General features: G+C 39.2%; 1 protein-coding gene across 6 annotated transcripts in view; it reads left to right on the forward strand.

The window, feature by feature from the left end:
• The first annotated feature begins 866 nt into the window (after nucleotides 1-866).
• Nucleotides 867-16,063, forward strand: part of KPNA5 (karyopherin subunit alpha 5) — a 29,104-nt gene continuing 13,907 nt past the window's right edge. Inside the window, exons 1-9 of one of the 6 annotated variants that reach the window (XM_061623679.1) lie at nucleotides 867-887; nucleotides 4,525-4,658; nucleotides 5,805-5,906; nucleotides 5,988-6,087; nucleotides 10,756-10,850; nucleotides 12,208-12,339; nucleotides 14,450-14,538; nucleotides 14,948-15,047; nucleotides 15,316-15,479. In XM_061623679.1, coding sequence (XP_061479663.1) covers nucleotides 4,530-4,658; nucleotides 5,805-5,906; nucleotides 5,988-6,087; nucleotides 10,756-10,850; nucleotides 12,208-12,339; nucleotides 14,450-14,538; nucleotides 14,948-15,047; nucleotides 15,316-15,479 — 911 coding nt within the window. In that variant the 5' untranslated portion in view covers nucleotides 867-887; nucleotides 4,525-4,529. Of the gene's footprint in view, nucleotides 888-1,334; nucleotides 1,567-1,743; nucleotides 1,910-2,221; nucleotides 2,336-2,390; nucleotides 2,411-2,827; nucleotides 2,849-4,524; nucleotides 4,659-5,804; nucleotides 5,907-5,987; nucleotides 6,088-10,755; nucleotides 10,851-12,207; nucleotides 12,340-14,449; nucleotides 14,539-14,947; nucleotides 15,048-15,315; nucleotides 15,480-16,063 lie in introns of those variants that run through there. The other 5 variants (XM_061623683.1, XM_061623684.1, XM_061623682.1 and 2 more) reach the window with 5 other exon arrangements.

Consider the following 16,063-nt stretch of genomic DNA (forward strand, 5'->3'; position numbering starts at 1 on the left):
CTTGTGCAAAATGCAGCGGCCAGATTGGCAACAGGGACCAGACAGTTCAAACATATAAAACCGATTCTGGCCCGCTTGCATTGGCTGCCTGTATGTTTCCCAGCTCGATTCAAGGTGCTGGTTTTGACCTATAAAGCCTTACACGGCTTGGGACCACAATACCTGATGCAATGCCTCTCCCGACGCGAACCCACCCGTACACTATGGTCAACATCTAAGGTCCTCCTCCAGGTGCCTACTTGGAGGGAAGCTGGGAGTCTGGCAACAAGGGAGAGGGCCTTCTCAGTGGTGGCCCCCAAATTATGGAATGATTTTGCTGACGAGGTGCGCCTGGCACCAACACTGTTATATTTTTGGCACCAGGTCAAGACTTTCCTCTTCTCCCAGGCATTTTAGCATGTGTTTTTAAATTGCTTTTTTAAAAAACGTGTTTTTAAATTTGTATATTTATTTTTAATGTTTTTAATTGTTGTAAACTGCCCAGAGAGCTTCAGCTATGGGGCAGTATACAAATGCAATCAATCAATCAATCTACGGTCTATGTCATCTTTCACCAATTTAGTGGCCCCGGAGATGCTTTACTGTAACAGTTATCAGGAAGAGGAACTAATTATAAGCAAGCGAGAAAACTTTTCTCCAGATCTTTTCCAGCCTGGTGATCTAGAGATGGATTTAAAAGAGGATTAGAAAAATTCATGGAGGAAAAGGCTGTTAATAGCTATTAGCCATGATGCTATGGTCTGCCTCCATGATTGGAGGCAGTATGTTTCAGAATACTAGTTGCTGTAAACCGCAGGAGGGGATCCTACTCTTTGCACTCAGGTCCTGCTTGCGGGTTTCCATGTGCATCTGCTTGGCAATCGAAAACATCTCCAGCAGGGCTTCAGGTTAGGGAAAACTGAACTGCAGAAAAGTTATCTTTCTTGCTTATATTTAAGTTTCTTCTTCAAGGCCCTCAAGCGTATTGTTTTACAGAACGTAGTAGGCTGCAATCCCATAATAACTTACCTGGAAGTATCATTAAATTCTTGCTTCTGAGTAGACATGGTTAGGACTGCACTGTTAGTTATTATTTAATAGATTTCTAAACTGATTTTTTTGAGGAAAAATTATCTCGGTGTGGCATACAGTACTCCATAAAACAATATTGTGGAATTACATTGAAATAGCAACATTCAAATATTAAAATAACAGCAGCAAATATATAAATAGAGGCGCTGAGCCATCGGGATATAGCAACAAAGAACTGATGAAAGAGCCTTCAACAAAGGCAGGGTACATTTCCCTCACCAGTAGATTCTGCCCACACGTCAAGGATGAGGGGTGTGTGATTCCTCATCCGTGACGTGCTGCATAAAAAACAGCGATTTGTGGCAGCTTAAAAGATAATTTATTGTGGAATAAAGTTTCATGGATTAGAGTGCCGCAGTTTGGCTACGCCCGAGGGAAGAGCGGGCGGGTGGTTTGAAAGGCTTCGGAGCGCCTTCTAAAAGCTCGCACGCTCCCAGCGGGCCTTTCTTTTGGAAAATACTGCGGTACCAGAGAGCTTGACAGGCAATGGGGACGGTAGGTACTTTTTTTTTTTAGAGTAGACACGGCGGTGCACTGCGGACGCTGGATGACCTGCTCTCTCCCCTCGCTTTTCTTTTCTTTACAGCCGAGATGGAGAACTTGGGGCCCGCCAGATGTTGTTGGACTCCAACTCCCATCAGCCCCCAGCGAGCATGCCCAATGGCAGAGACGATGGGAGCTGTAGGCCAGCAATATTTGGAGGGACACAGTTTCTCCATCCGTGAAGAGCTGAAATTGATCAAAGTTTGGTGAAGCAGCCGATTAACCATTTCCCTTCCACAAAAAATTGACCTCCTCCTCTATCCCACTAATGAGAGCCCCTATATCTCCTTTACGGGTAGGCTAGGAGCTGGGAAGAGACATGATTTTGATCGCAAAACAGTTGAGCAATTCAGAACCCAAATGCATGCAAATTATTTTTGCGTTCTTTCTCTGTTTTTGTTGTTGTTTACGGTGGCTGTCGGAGCAAATGACCGACAGCCAAATAATCATTCAAAGCCAACCCGAATGTTAAGAATTGCATGTACCTAGTCTAACCTTTTTTCTAGCTCTATGGGCGTGACTTGTCTGGGCCTCGGGAAAACCCGACCCCATTCTCGTTACAGGCGGCTCGGTTTTTTCCGTGCGCTTGAGTGGTGCTGGGGAGAAAGGAGGGAGAGAGGCGGGGGGTTTCGGTGGGCTGGGAGCCGCCATCTTGAATTGCGAATCTGGCTACTTTACGAGGGGGAAAGCGGCGGTCGGCGGTTAGCGTCGCCCTCAATGGGTGCGTGAGCTTGTCGGGGTGTGAAGTATGGGGGAATGTTGTGGATGCGTGGTTGCTCCTGTCACTGGATGCAGGGTGGGGAGAATGGCTATTAATCCTTGTCATTTGAGGGGGAGCGCTTCTATGTCTCTTTCGCCCTTCCTCAGCACCCAAATACTTACACATTTTTTAAAGGAGGCTTCTCTCTTATCTCCTCCCGACCTGCCGGCACTGTGTGGGGTAGGGCTGCAGACAATCCCAATCTTTTCGGCTTCTGATTTACGTGGAAAGTCGACTGGCCTTTTGGCAAATGACGGCTGCGATCCTCTGCATGTTTGCTTTGGGGGTAATCCGCCCTGAAATTGGTGGGAGTCATTTCCGAATAAATATACATATACAGTGCATATATGTTATATTAATAACATTACAAGCATTATTATTCTTATCTTCCCGAACACACTCTTCTCATAGGAGCTAATCCTGGTCCTCCAGGAGGCGTGAACTTGGTCGTTTGTTTTGACAAGGATTCCCCTGGTACGGGCATTCTTCAGTGCTCTGTCTGACTGCTGTTAGATTTTGTTGATTTGTATTTCTTGATTTGCGTTTATGACAAGATGTAGGTAGGTTCTTGCAGTGAACAACAGAAAGGGGGCTCTGATGACATCTTTCAGACGGTGGAAGAATTCTTGTCTCTGTCTCTCCCCCCCCCTCATTTCTCAAGAGAAAGGCCAGCCCAGAGCATGCTGACAGGCTGTAGACCAATACACCCTTACCTGGGAGCAAATCCTGTTGAACCCAGTGGAGCTTACTTCTGAGTAGATATGTATTGGATTGCATCCTTGGGCATCTCAAGGCCAGAATGGGGTGGGGTTTTTAGATTTTTGTCCTGTGTGACCAAGGGCACCTTTGGTTGCACAGCTGGCAAAAATTTTCAGCTTTCCTTCCAGTTGTGAAGCTGGCAGGGATCACCATGTAACTGCCCAAATAATCTCCACCCACCTTTGCAGCTTCAGAGTTGGAGAGAAGTCTGGCTGCTTGTCACACTTGCCAGAGGGTAGCACCACACTCCCCCTTTTATCCAGTTCCTCTGGACAGTTTTTATCAGCAGCATTCATATAGAAAACCCATGGAAACTAATGGAAATGCATCTATCCTGCACCTATTACTTTTCATCCAAGTGAAAATCTGTTAATATATGCTTGAAAGGCCATTGAGAAAGACACACAAGTCGAAACGCGTCTGGCCATAATATACGCATCTTGCTCCATTGAGATACAGATTTAAAGTCTACAAGCAAGAGTACCAGCAGTTTATATAAAAAGCACTATAGCAGCTATGTATGTATTCATTCATGAGTATGGACTAAAGACTTAGACACTTTTGATTCAGGAGATACTCTTCCTGTCTCTTTACAAACCATATATGTATGAATTTAGTGTTTGTTATTGTATGTATTAAAAAACCTTTTTTTAAAAAAATATTTAAAAAATTGTTTTTGCATAAATTGTAATTGTAATGACCACATACCCTAACTTTCTGTAAGACACAAAGGAATTTTTGCAAACATGCAAGTATTCAGTTTATGATCATACAGATACTGATTATTGGAAAATACTAGTTCTCAAATTGTGTAATTTACTCTCTACTTTGGAGGAAGTTGAAGCATCAGGTTGTATCTGATTTTGAGGATTTTCAGAGGTAGTACATTGCCATCATGACTAGTAGCTGTTGATAGCCTCATTCTCCATGAATTTGCCTAGACCTCTTTAAAAGTTGTCCAAGTTGGTGGCCATCACTACATATTGTGCTAGCGAATTCTATAGTTTAACTGTGTACTTTGTGAAGAAGTACTTCATTTTACCTCTCTGCCTTTCATTGAATGACCTTGGGTTTAGCTATTATATGAAAGGGAGAAAACTACTCTTTCCACACCATGCATAATCGCGTGGTCACTTGCGGGTTTTTTTTTAATGAAAAAGCTCCAGATGTTGCAGTCTTTCACCACAGGAGATTTGCTGCTGTTCCTTGTTCAGGTATTGTAAAAGTGTAGTTGGTAGTAGCTGAAATTACTGTGTCTTCTTACGTATAACATCTTATTCATACATTCTCTCTAGCTTATTTCCTCTTGTTTCCTCAGATGTGACTGGCAATCTAGAGAAGATCATGTAATCAGTTCTGGGTTTGGTGTAAACTCTTGCTCTTTATTGTAGATACCATGGCAAGCCCAGAAAAGGATCGCTACAGAATGAAAAGTTATAAAAACAACGCCCTCAATCCCCAAGAAATGCGACGAAGAAGAGAAGAGGAAGGTATTCAGCTTCGGAAACAAAAAAGAGAAGAACAAGTAAGTCTTTAAATATTCTGGCTGCAGTCCTAGCTACCTTGAAGGCAAATCCCATTGAACTCAGTGGGACTTATTTCTACCTAGGATGCCTAGGATTGTGTTATTAAACAGTTGTGGTGTGTTAGTAGTATGTTAGCTAGTTTGGGAACCTTTTTTTGTCTGAGTTTCAGAACAAAATTTCCATTAATAAATAATGTAATAAATCAAGTAAAATTGTTCAAGTTAGGGGGACTATTTGTGTGGCTATATGTGGAAATATGTGGCCATGGAGCCAATATAACCTCACCTTTTGTGATGTACTGTCAGATACACTGTCAGTTGTTTTTACTGCCCACAGCAAGCATTATTTGCTAATACAACATAGAGCTTTTATCTGAGATACTGCTCTGCTTGTAAAGAGACTGTGTTTACGGTACCTGATTACTATGCATCTCTGTTTGGGTTTAGCTTTCAGAAAAGTGGTGTTAGCTTTTAAAGTATAGGAATTTTGTTTTCACTGTAGTAGAATATATTCTAATAGTTCCATATCTGGTACTCAGAACTGTATAGGGTTGAAAAATGCAATAGGGCACATCAAGACAGTAAATTCTTGTCCCATAATAGATATGCCCTAGCCATTTTTCCAAACAATCTCTAACTCTAGAGACAGAGAAATATTAGTTACTGGATTAAATAACTTCATATTTCTAATGTTGAATACTGCAGTTTATGAAATGCTTCCAAGTTGGAAACCTTATAGGGTCAGTTCAGACATAAAGTGGAAGCCAAGACTGAGATCAGGATCAGGGTGTGAAATTATGTGAGTTGTGTCCCATCTTCCATGCCAGCTTCTCTTCTGCAATTTCCAGCATTGTATATGACCCTTACCAAATTGGGTTAAAATGCAACTGGGTACGTTTCTAAACTTATATTAAAAACTCTGATTATAAAGAGCCTCTCGAAGGAAGTTTAGAAGCACACTTCATCATGGATTGATTTTCATGTTTATACAAGTTGGAAATGGAATAGGTTGATCAAATGGATTTTACAAGTGAGGAACCAACAAAAATAACTGTGGATTATTTATGTAAACAAATTTTAATTATAGTTCTTTCCCTTCCAAAACTGAAAACAAACCTCATGAGTTTATTCATATTTTTTCCCTAGTTATTTAAACGCAGAAACGTTTCTCTACTGGGCAATGAAGAGTCAATGCAAAAAAGTCCAATCCAAGATCCTGATGTGAGCTCTACTGTACCTATTCCTGAGGTAAATGATCCCGAACTGCCATAACGTTTGTTGACAACTGTACCTAAAGTTGCAGAAATGATAATGTCTTTTTATTTTTAGGAAGATGTAATTACATGTGATATGGTGCAGATGGTTTTCTCAGATGATCCTGAGCAACAACTTGCAGCAACCCAGAGATTTAGAAAACTGCTGTCTAAAGGTAAATCATCTTCCTTTTTTTAGAATAGAAGTTGCAATTGTTATTCCCACAGGTTCAAATTGCATTGGGGAAAAACAGGTTTATTTTTATTTTATTTATTTATTTATTTTTACAATAATTTTTATTCAAATTTTCATAAAACATACAAAACAAAATCATAAAACATTCAAAGACAAAAAACAAAACAAAACAAAAATGATTAAACAAAAAAAATAAAATGTTGACTTCCCATTTGTCGCAGATCAAATCAGTTATAGGTCTACAATATATAACAATCCTGTCTCTTAAATTATATTATAAAATCACTTTCCTCCAGTAGTTATCTTAATTAATCATCAAATCTCATAAACATTACTTTATTCTTTCCACAAAAAGTCAAAGAGAGGTTTCAATTCTTTAAGAAATATATCTATCAATTTTTCTCCAAATAAACATGTCGATTAATCCATCTCGTTAATAATAATAATAATCTTATTGTCATAACCATAGTCCAAATAAACATATCGATTAATCCATCTCATCAAAATCTGTTAGGTCCAATAATTTCAATAGCCATTATTCCATTATCCCTATTAATTCCATCTTCCATCTTCAATAGTCCTGTTAAGTCCAGTAATTTCAGTGTCCAATCTTCCATTATCAGTATTCCATAATAATCTTGCTGTCATAGCCATAGTCATATAATAAGAGTCTGATGGGAATTTCCTCTATCCGAAATATTTTCTTGCCATCAATTCTGAATAAGTTGCTGAAATATTGTTGTAAAGTCATATCTCTGTTCTTCTTTTTTACAAAATGCACTGGTTCATCTCTTGAGAGTTTTTCCATTGTCACATGGCTGCTGTTAATTCCATAGATTTTCTCTATATCAAGCTCCATCACGTCATTCCAGTCCAGAAGATTATCCAAGCCATTGATAACTTTATCTCTAATATCTTCATTAATTTCTTCAGAGATAACGTTAAATTCCAAACAGTAGATTTTATTTCTAATATCCATAAACTCCAGATCTTTTTCCAATTCCACATTTGTTCCAATCTCCAGGGCTTGTATCTTCCCTTTATTTTTTCTTTTCTCATCTCTGATCTCATTCTCCTCTCTCACAGGATCCCCTATTTCTTTAAGCTCCTGCGTCATTTTGCTCAGTTCAATTTTCAGCTCCTTACTGCCCTGTCGCAGGGTTTGTTTCGTTATCTCAATCCTATCCATTATTTTCTGAAACATAATTACTTCCAGATTCTCAGCCACTTTCTTGATTGCCATTTTTTAAAACCACGAAAACAAAGCAAAACAAAAATAAAGAAGAACCACTTCTTATTTCAGCAACAATTGGGTTAATATTCCAGGCTTGATGACATCACAGTATAAACAGAGCAGCCTGCCTTATCTCTCTATGTTCAAGAATACAAAACAAATTTAGTTCCCAGCATCAAAACAGTTAGCGGCGTCGTGAAGAAGCAGATTCGTCAAAATAAAATAGACCAAAAAGAGAATAGTCCCAGACAATATAATGTTCCTCGGAATAGAAATCCCTCTTCTGTGTATATCTTTAGAATGCACTTCCAGGACAGCTTTTTGCAATAGAAACAGAGATAAGCTGTTAATTTCGTGAATAACAGAGAAGAGTTATAGCTCACCCAGAAGCTCTTTAAAGCTGATTAAATTGACAAATCTCTTTTTGCTGCAACAATTTAAACCAAGTAAAAAAAATAATAGAAAGAAGGGTGCTTGCCTGTTAGTCTGTTTTCTCTTTGAAGAAAAGATAAACGTATCGCATTAAACAGATAGAGCTTGTTCGGAAGTCCGTCCGGCATTGCTGGCTGGACCTTTTCTCATAAATTAATGAAATCCAGTCCTCCCAACAAAAACAGGCTTTTGAGGTTGATCTCTACGTTTCTCCCTGCCTGGGAGAAATTTCATCAGTCAAAAAAAAAAATGTTCTGACTGATTTATATCTGAATAAGCTTCTTTTGAGGCGGGAGCCCGTCTCAAAAGCAGGCACAAGCGAAGTCACCCTTCCCGGAAGTCAAAAACAGGTTTATTTTTAAAGCAGTTTGTTGAATTGCTTCTGTGTTTCTTCCTCACATGAATGGCTGTAGTCATTCACATATAGTGGCTGAATGCCAAAAATCACTTTGCGGAAACAACAAAACCAAACAAATCAAACAGTAACAGGACAGCAACTACACATTTCACTTAATAGTACACTGTTCTTTGCTGCCCTAGTAATTCATCTAGTTTGTGCTTTTTGTAAGTGTCTTAAAATTAATTCTTTTTATAGAATATATTGAAGGATGTGTGGCCTATTACTGTGATAATTTCATTTCTAGCAACTGTTGAAATTGTTTTCATAAACTGAGCTATTGGCAAAAAGAATTTGGAGTACTACTTGCCCACCTGCACATGCATCCTAACCACGTGATTAAATTGTCAGGCTCCACAGAATATTTATGTTGGGTTTAGGATGGGTGGAGAACCTCTGGCCAGTAGGTCAAACTTGGCCTGCCAAGCCCTTTCATTTGGCCTGTCAGGCTGTTTTAGGGAAGCCACCACCCACCTGTCCTACGCCTGATGTCATGTATGGGGTGGATAAGGGTGGGGCTTCAGAGGAACAAAATTGGAAGCTTGTTCCTGATTGTTTCTTTGCTGGGGCAAGGTGTGCTTCCAACTGCCCATCAGCTGATGGGCAGTAGAATCATAGAATTGTAGAGTTCAAAGGGGCCTATAAGGCCATCAAGTCTAACTCCCTCCTCAATGCAGGAATCCAAAATAAAGTATACCTAACAGGTGGTGGTCCAGCTGCCTGTTGAACGCCTCCAGTGTTGGAGAGCCCGTCATCTCCCTAGGTAATTGGTTCCATTGTCGTACCACTCTAACAGATAGGAAGTTTTTCCTGATGTTCAATCAAAATCTGTCTTCCTGCAGCTTGAGCCCATTATTCCATGTTCTGCGTTCTGGGATGATCAAGAAGAGATCCTGGCCCTCCTCTATGTGGCAACCTTTCGTGTACTTGAAGAGTGCTATCATATCTCCCCTCAGTCTTCTCTTCTCAAGGCTCAACATGCTCAGTTCTTTCAGTCTTTCCTCATAGGGCTTCCAGTCCCCTGATCCTCCTTGTTGCCCTCCTCTGAACCTGTTCCACTTTGTCTGTATCCTTCTTAAAGTGCGGTGTCCAGAACTGTACGCAGTACTCAAGATGAGGCTTAACCATTGCCGAATAAAGGGGAAGTAATATTTCACGCAATTTGGAAACTATACTTCTGTTAATGCAGCCTAAAATAACATTTGTCCTTTTTGCAGCCACATCACACTGTTGGCGTCTTGCTCAAGGAAGGGGAAGCTGTTTCCATTCAGTGGAAACTGCTTCTCCCTCCCAGCTTTGAAGATGCCCGTGCTTCCCCATTTCTACCTCTGACATTAGGGATGGAAAGGAGAAATGTGGGGAGACTTGCAAAAGGCAAGGGATTTTGACAGGTGGGCAGGACGACCACCTGTCAGCCATGTGATGTTATAATGATGTCATGTGATTAACAGGTGGGTTGTCCCACTGATCTGTCAAAATTCCCCACCCCTGTTTCAAAAGAAGAGCATCCCTGGCACAAAATAGTCAAACCCCGAAATGGCTTGACAGACAAAGAGAGGCTGCCAGTACTTCCTCTTCCCTTTTTATTTTCCACGCTATTATTGGAGTTAGTCTTGCGCTTAAGGGCTGAATGCACAGTGCTCCATCCTATGACAGGCATGAGTCAAAAGGGTGGGTTAAACCTATGTCTTCTCCTTTTTGGCCTGGGAGCCATTACGGAGGGGGACTTGTTCTTGGCTGAAGGGAAGCATGTGGTGGGCTGCTTTATTCCTTTTAGACATCCAGATTTCCAGACCCAGCTGTCTAGAAACTTGTACCTACATGCTTCTATCAGCCTATGCCAGTTCTCGGAATTTGGGGAAGCTGTGTCAGTGAGTCTGATTATAAGACTTCTTTTCTAGTCTGCAAAAGCCCCCACTTGAAAACTCTTCTTGCACTGCATAATTAAGTTATGGAATTCACCACCACCTACAGTAATGGCAATTCACTTAGGGTTTAAAAGAGGATTAGGCAAATTAATGGAGGCTAAGTTTACCACCTTCTATTAGTCATGATAGGTAAATAGAACCTCTGAACTCAGTGGTAGTATGCCATAAATGTTAGTGTGGGTATGGAGGGGCAAAAATGGAAGAGAACTGATGCTTATGGGCTTCTTAGAAGCATTTGTCTTGTAACTAAGAAACAGGACTAGAAAGTTCTTTCATCCAATCCATTTGGTCTTTTATATTTTGAACTTTTAGTATACTGTTATCTGTCATCTTTTGAATGATTTGTTTAATCAACCAGATTTTCTTGGTTAACCACAGCAGCTTATTCCTTACACCAACTAGGCAAAATATAGATTATCTGTTATATTTGTACTTTACCATTCTTCCAGGGAGCTCTTAGCAAAATTTTAACTTTACCGTATTCCTACGAGTGACAGAGTGACTTGACTAAGAACATTCATTAATGTGGATTTAAACCTAGAATTCTTAATCCAAACCCAGCTTTCTAGCAACTACACCACGTTTCATCTGTTGCTTGAGTTTTTCTATAACTGCCCTAACTTTGCTTTCATCAGACCAATTCATATTTATTTTCAGAACCCAATCCTCCAATAGATGAAGTCATACAAAAACCAGGAGTTGTGCAGAGATTTGTGACATTTCTAGAAAAGAATGATAATTGCACTCTTCAGGTGAGTTCACTTAATAAAATGTGCTAAGGTATTAGGAAAAAGTCAACATTTGAAGAATTCAGATCCTTCATCATTGAGGTGGTGGCATTTTTCCCTCTCAGCTTCGGCACACATGCAAAACCAATTTATTTATATGCAGAAAGTAAGGGTAACCGTGTTGGCTTATAAGGAAAATTCTAAACTCCATATTAGGTCAGTACCTTTATTAGGCCAACCAAAATGTCACAAAATAGTTTGCAAGCTTTCAAGTTCTGCAGAACTCTTCATCAGGCTAGATGGTAAACAAATCAAGCTGGTGACTTGGTGGTAAAGCCGTGAGTTTGCATCTTGTTAAGATAGAATATGGGAGGAGGTAGCAGACATAAAAATATAGGTGCCATGCAGGTTTCAGATTGCACCTAGGCCTTTTAGGAAGGAGTATTTTGGGGAATAATTTGTTAATAGTTGCAAATATTATATGGGTGTTCACCCATACCATTAGAATATTTTGTAATGGAAAGGTTTGAGGATGGGTGGAGATGTACAAGGCAGCATGAGCATAAAAGAGACTAAGAATGATGTTAAAGGAGCAGACACTAATATATTAATTTTAAGATTTATTATCTTGTACTGAGTTTTTTTGTTATTACTGTGTTTAATTATGTTTGATTCATGATATAATGAATCTATTTTAAAGTTGTTTAACATATGGTTTTAATTGTATATTGGTTGTTTGTCTGTTGTGCACCGCCCAGAGAGCTTCGGCTATGGGGCGGTATATAAATTTAATTAATAATAATAATAATAATATTAATTTTAAGATGGCCCAAATATTTGCAGGATAACCTCTCCCTATTTAAGCCAGACTGGCAATTAAAATCTGTAAGGGGGCCCTTCTTTTGGCTGTGCCTTTGTATGATGCCTGGAGGGCTGTTACTCCATTGTAGCATCCTGCCTCCGAAGTTGCAACATGGACCTATAAGTGGCTCAGTTTATATAAGATGATATTAGAATGTATTCCAATCAATTTACAGGAAATTTAAGAAAATTCTGAAGAGGTGCAGATTTTTCATGTTCTTAAATGAATGAACATCACAACCTAACATCAAAGAGAAAGTGTTCAGTGTTCAAAACACCTCAGATACAAGGCTCTTCCACTTCAAATATTCAGGTGCTAGCCAACATGTGTATAGTGACAGTTGCCAGTGGCTGAAAGAAGAAAATAACTTTCCATAGGCATAAAGTTTGCCACTATGAGAACAGGATGCTGGATTAGATGTGCCGTTAGCCTGATCTAGCAGGCTATTCTTATGTTCTTAAGTATACAGAATCTGTATTGTACAGTGTTTGTTTAGCTAACTATATTTTTGCCTTTTAGTTTGAAGCAGCATGGGCTCTTACAAATATAGCTTCTGGAACATTTCTGCACACCAAAGTAGTAATCGAGACTGGAGCTGTCCCAATTTTTATTAAATTGTTGAACTCTGAACATGAGGATGTCCAAGAACAGGTAACTTAAAAAAATTAAACAAATAGTTCTAAAGTATTGGACTTGAAAGAACCTCAGCAAGAAAGAATAGTGCAGACTTAGAATGAGGTCTAGCACCAACTTACTGATCTGGTTTGGAAGTAATGTTAAACTGTCATCTGGTGTTAATTGCCTGAACCTGGATAGGTGTGGTTTCGATTGTGCTGTTGGTCATAGTTGGAATATCTAAACCCAACAAACCATAATACAAAGCCCATGGTTTATTAGTTTATAGACCGTGGCTGGTTTTAATGATAGTTTAATGATATGTCCTAACCCAACAGTTTTGCTTAACCATGGCTTGTTTTGGCAGCACGGAAGCTTGCCAACTTATTTATTTATAAATACATTTGTATACTGCTATTTCGTTAAAAACATCAAAGCAGTTTACATATTTACAACCACCACCACCATAGAATTTTTTAAAAAACATTAAAAATACAATAAAAAACAAGGGTCAATTGTTGCAAAACAGCATGTTCTTAATTGCCTGCATAACCCTGGTGAAACAGAAAAGTTTTTGGCATGTGCTTATAAGTTAAAACAGAAGGTACCTGCTGAATCTCTGTTGGCAGAGCATTCCACAGAACTGGGCCAATGACACTGAAGGTGCAATTTTGTGTTGATGTTAATTGAGCCTTGCCAACTTGGAGGACAACCAGAGCTACTCCTGCAGAAGATCTCAGTGATTGAGCTATGATATCGGGGTTCAGGTGGTCCCTAAGACACCCTGGATGTAAGTTGTTACAGGGCTTTGTAAAATAATACAAAGACCTTGAACCTTACAGAGGCAAGGGTAGCCAAAAGCCATACCAACCTTTGGAAAAATAAACCTTGGCTTGATTGGTTTGCACATCATGGTAAGCTAAGTCAAACTATGGCTTACTAGGATCACACAAATGTTCTGGCCCCTGGAGAAGAGTTCACATATACTTTGCTCTTCCCTGGTTCTTATAGTACAGGGTTTGGCTTAGTGTGGTGTTCTAACCAGGCATCTTGGTTAAGTACTGTAGCCAAGGTTTGTCCTATGATTACAGATCATGGTTAAGGATGTGTAAACAGGACCTGTGAGATGATTTGTGGTTGGTTTGAACCAACCATGGTAAAAACAAATCATGACTTAGTATTGTGGGAATGCAGCCATTGTAATTCTCTTATTTCAGATACTTAGACTACAATCCCATGCATGCATACGTGCTTGGGAACAAACGTTACTTCTTTGTAAACATGGCAAGGATTCTATTACTAGGACTTACCAATGGGTAATAATAATAATAATGTTAGATTTTGATATGTAATAATATTTAGGATGATCACTTGATAGCAAGCATGTGTGCTTAGTCAAATGAAATAATATTGTCTCTCATGCAGGAATGTTTCAGGCAAAACAAACTAGTTCCTCTCTGGTATCAGAGATCATTAATTGTATATATTGTATGGAGCTTTGGCCACTCCCTATTGACACCTTCCTCCAATAAAATAGGCACATCCTTGACCACTTTAATGGTTATTAGGATGTAGTGTAGGTATTTGAACTGTACTACCCCATAAGATTTCCATATCCTTGGCAAGCTACAGTTATCCATGGCAGGTATAAGCACTGATATATTCATTCTTTCAGTGACTGCTGCTATGCTATTGGGATTGTGTTTGGTCCTGGCATAAAGGTGCTGTTGTTTCTTTTTGCTGGACCTGGTGGTTTTCTGCCTCTTTTATTAATTTCTGTTGTAATATCACAACAGCTTTTATGATTGGGCTGCAAATGTAAACTCTCAGGTAGTGCTTTCCATTCTTTTATAGAAGTAAACTTAATTTAGGTAATAGCTTCTTTTTATGCATTCTTTGTACGTTGTGGATTCTTTAAAAAAATTAACTAGATATGTCCTGATTGATTTGTCCCTACTATGTCCCTGATTCTCCTTTGTTTTTTTACTATTGTTTTCTAACTGATGTTTGTTCTCCTCAGAATTGTAATTAAAACAACTTCACAACAACAAAATTAGCCTATTTTTAAAAGATTGCATTGTACAAGTGTTGCAGATAAAGGACTTTTAAAAATGTATGAATATTAATTTAACACTTTGTTTCTAAGGCCGTGTGGGCTCTTGGTAACATTGCTGGAGACAATGCAGAATGTAGAGATTATGTGTTAAGCTGTGGAATACTTCCCCCACTCTTACAGTAAGTACTGATAATTTCTGCAAATGCAAAGAATTGTATACATGTCTAACTATTGGAAATATCTAGGCTTAATTGCTAGTGTAACTTGAAAACTGTTCAGTTTAACTTGAAATCATTAAGGCTGTAATCATATGCCCACTTTCCTATAAGACCCATTGAACTGAATGGGATTTACTTCTGAGCACACAGGATTGTGCTATAATTTATGTAATTTAGATGCTGTTGTGCTGACACACACAGTTTCTTGCTATTAGAATGTCTGATTTTTTCAAAGGAGATAGAAAGTTATGGCTATAATAAATGTATGGTTCTGTTTGAGAAAGTTTGTGATTTCAGCATGTTAATGTTGGGTCACTTTTATATAAATGAAAAATGTCTATTTGTAATTAATGTTTGCTTTTCTTGGCAGACTCCTAACACATTCAAACAGACTTACGACGACTAGAAATGCTGTTTGGGCACTTTCAAACCTCTGTAGAGGCAAGAATCCACCTCCTGATTTCAACAAGGTAGAGTCTAGTTTTCAGTCTGAAAAGATGCTATAATGATCAAAAGCATAAATTGCTTTAAAATGTGTGTTCTCATGTAAAGTCAATACAAGCCAACCTTTCTGTAGTCTTAATTGTTGGGTCAGTCAAATTTCTTTTGTCGTAGAATGAAATTAAACTAACATCAAGAGAATACTTTCAGTTCTTTAGTATAACATTTGCAACAGATATGACATTTCTAAAAAGAGGAACTATCTGTCTGATCATGTTTCTTTTTTTTTAACTCAAGGTTCGTCCTTGCTTAGGTGTTTTGTCAAGACTGTTGTTTAGCAGTGACCCAGATGTATTAGCAGATGCTTGCTGGGCCCTCTCATACCTTTCAGATGGACCAAATGATAAAATCCAAGCAGTTATTGACTCTGGAGTCTGCCGAAGATTAGTAGAACTTCTGATGTAAGTCTCTTTCAATCAAATAATCATTGTATTAAGGATCTTGAGCCAACAATATTTTACAGTTGTGTTATCAAATCAATATGTCAAGTTGATTTAGCCTCTCTGTACCCTACTCCAAAACATCCCTCTGTCCTTAGAACCTATATGAATTTTTTTTCCGGCAGCCCCACTATCCGCAGTGATTGTCACTGCACTAACCTTTCCTCCTCAGAATTCTAAATCCTGAAAAGACAGGGGTGTTACTTGTTCCAAGTTCTTGAAGCCAGTAAATGGGAAGACAGTCTAGTCTGGATGGGGTTGCCATCCCCTGGAAGGAGCAGGTTTATAGCCTGGAAGTACTCCTGGGTCCAGCATTGTCACTTGAGGCCCAGATGGCTTCAGTGGTTAGGAGCGCCTCTTTCCACCTCCAGTTGGTTTGCCAGCTACAACCTCTTCTGGACAGAGAAGACTTGGCTGCAGTACTCCATGCTCTGGTACTTCCAGATTGGATTATTGCAATGCACTCTGCTTGGGACTGCCTTTGAAGAAGACTTGGAATCTTCAACTGGTCCAAAATGCGATAGCCAGATAAGTCATCTAAGCCC

Source organism: Rhineura floridana, chromosome 4 (assembly GCF_030035675.1).
Source record: "Rhineura floridana isolate rRhiFlo1 chromosome 4, rRhiFlo1.hap2, whole genome shotgun sequence".
In the NCBI taxonomy this organism is placed as follows: domain Eukaryota; kingdom Metazoa; phylum Chordata; class Lepidosauria; order Squamata; family Rhineuridae; genus Rhineura; species Rhineura floridana.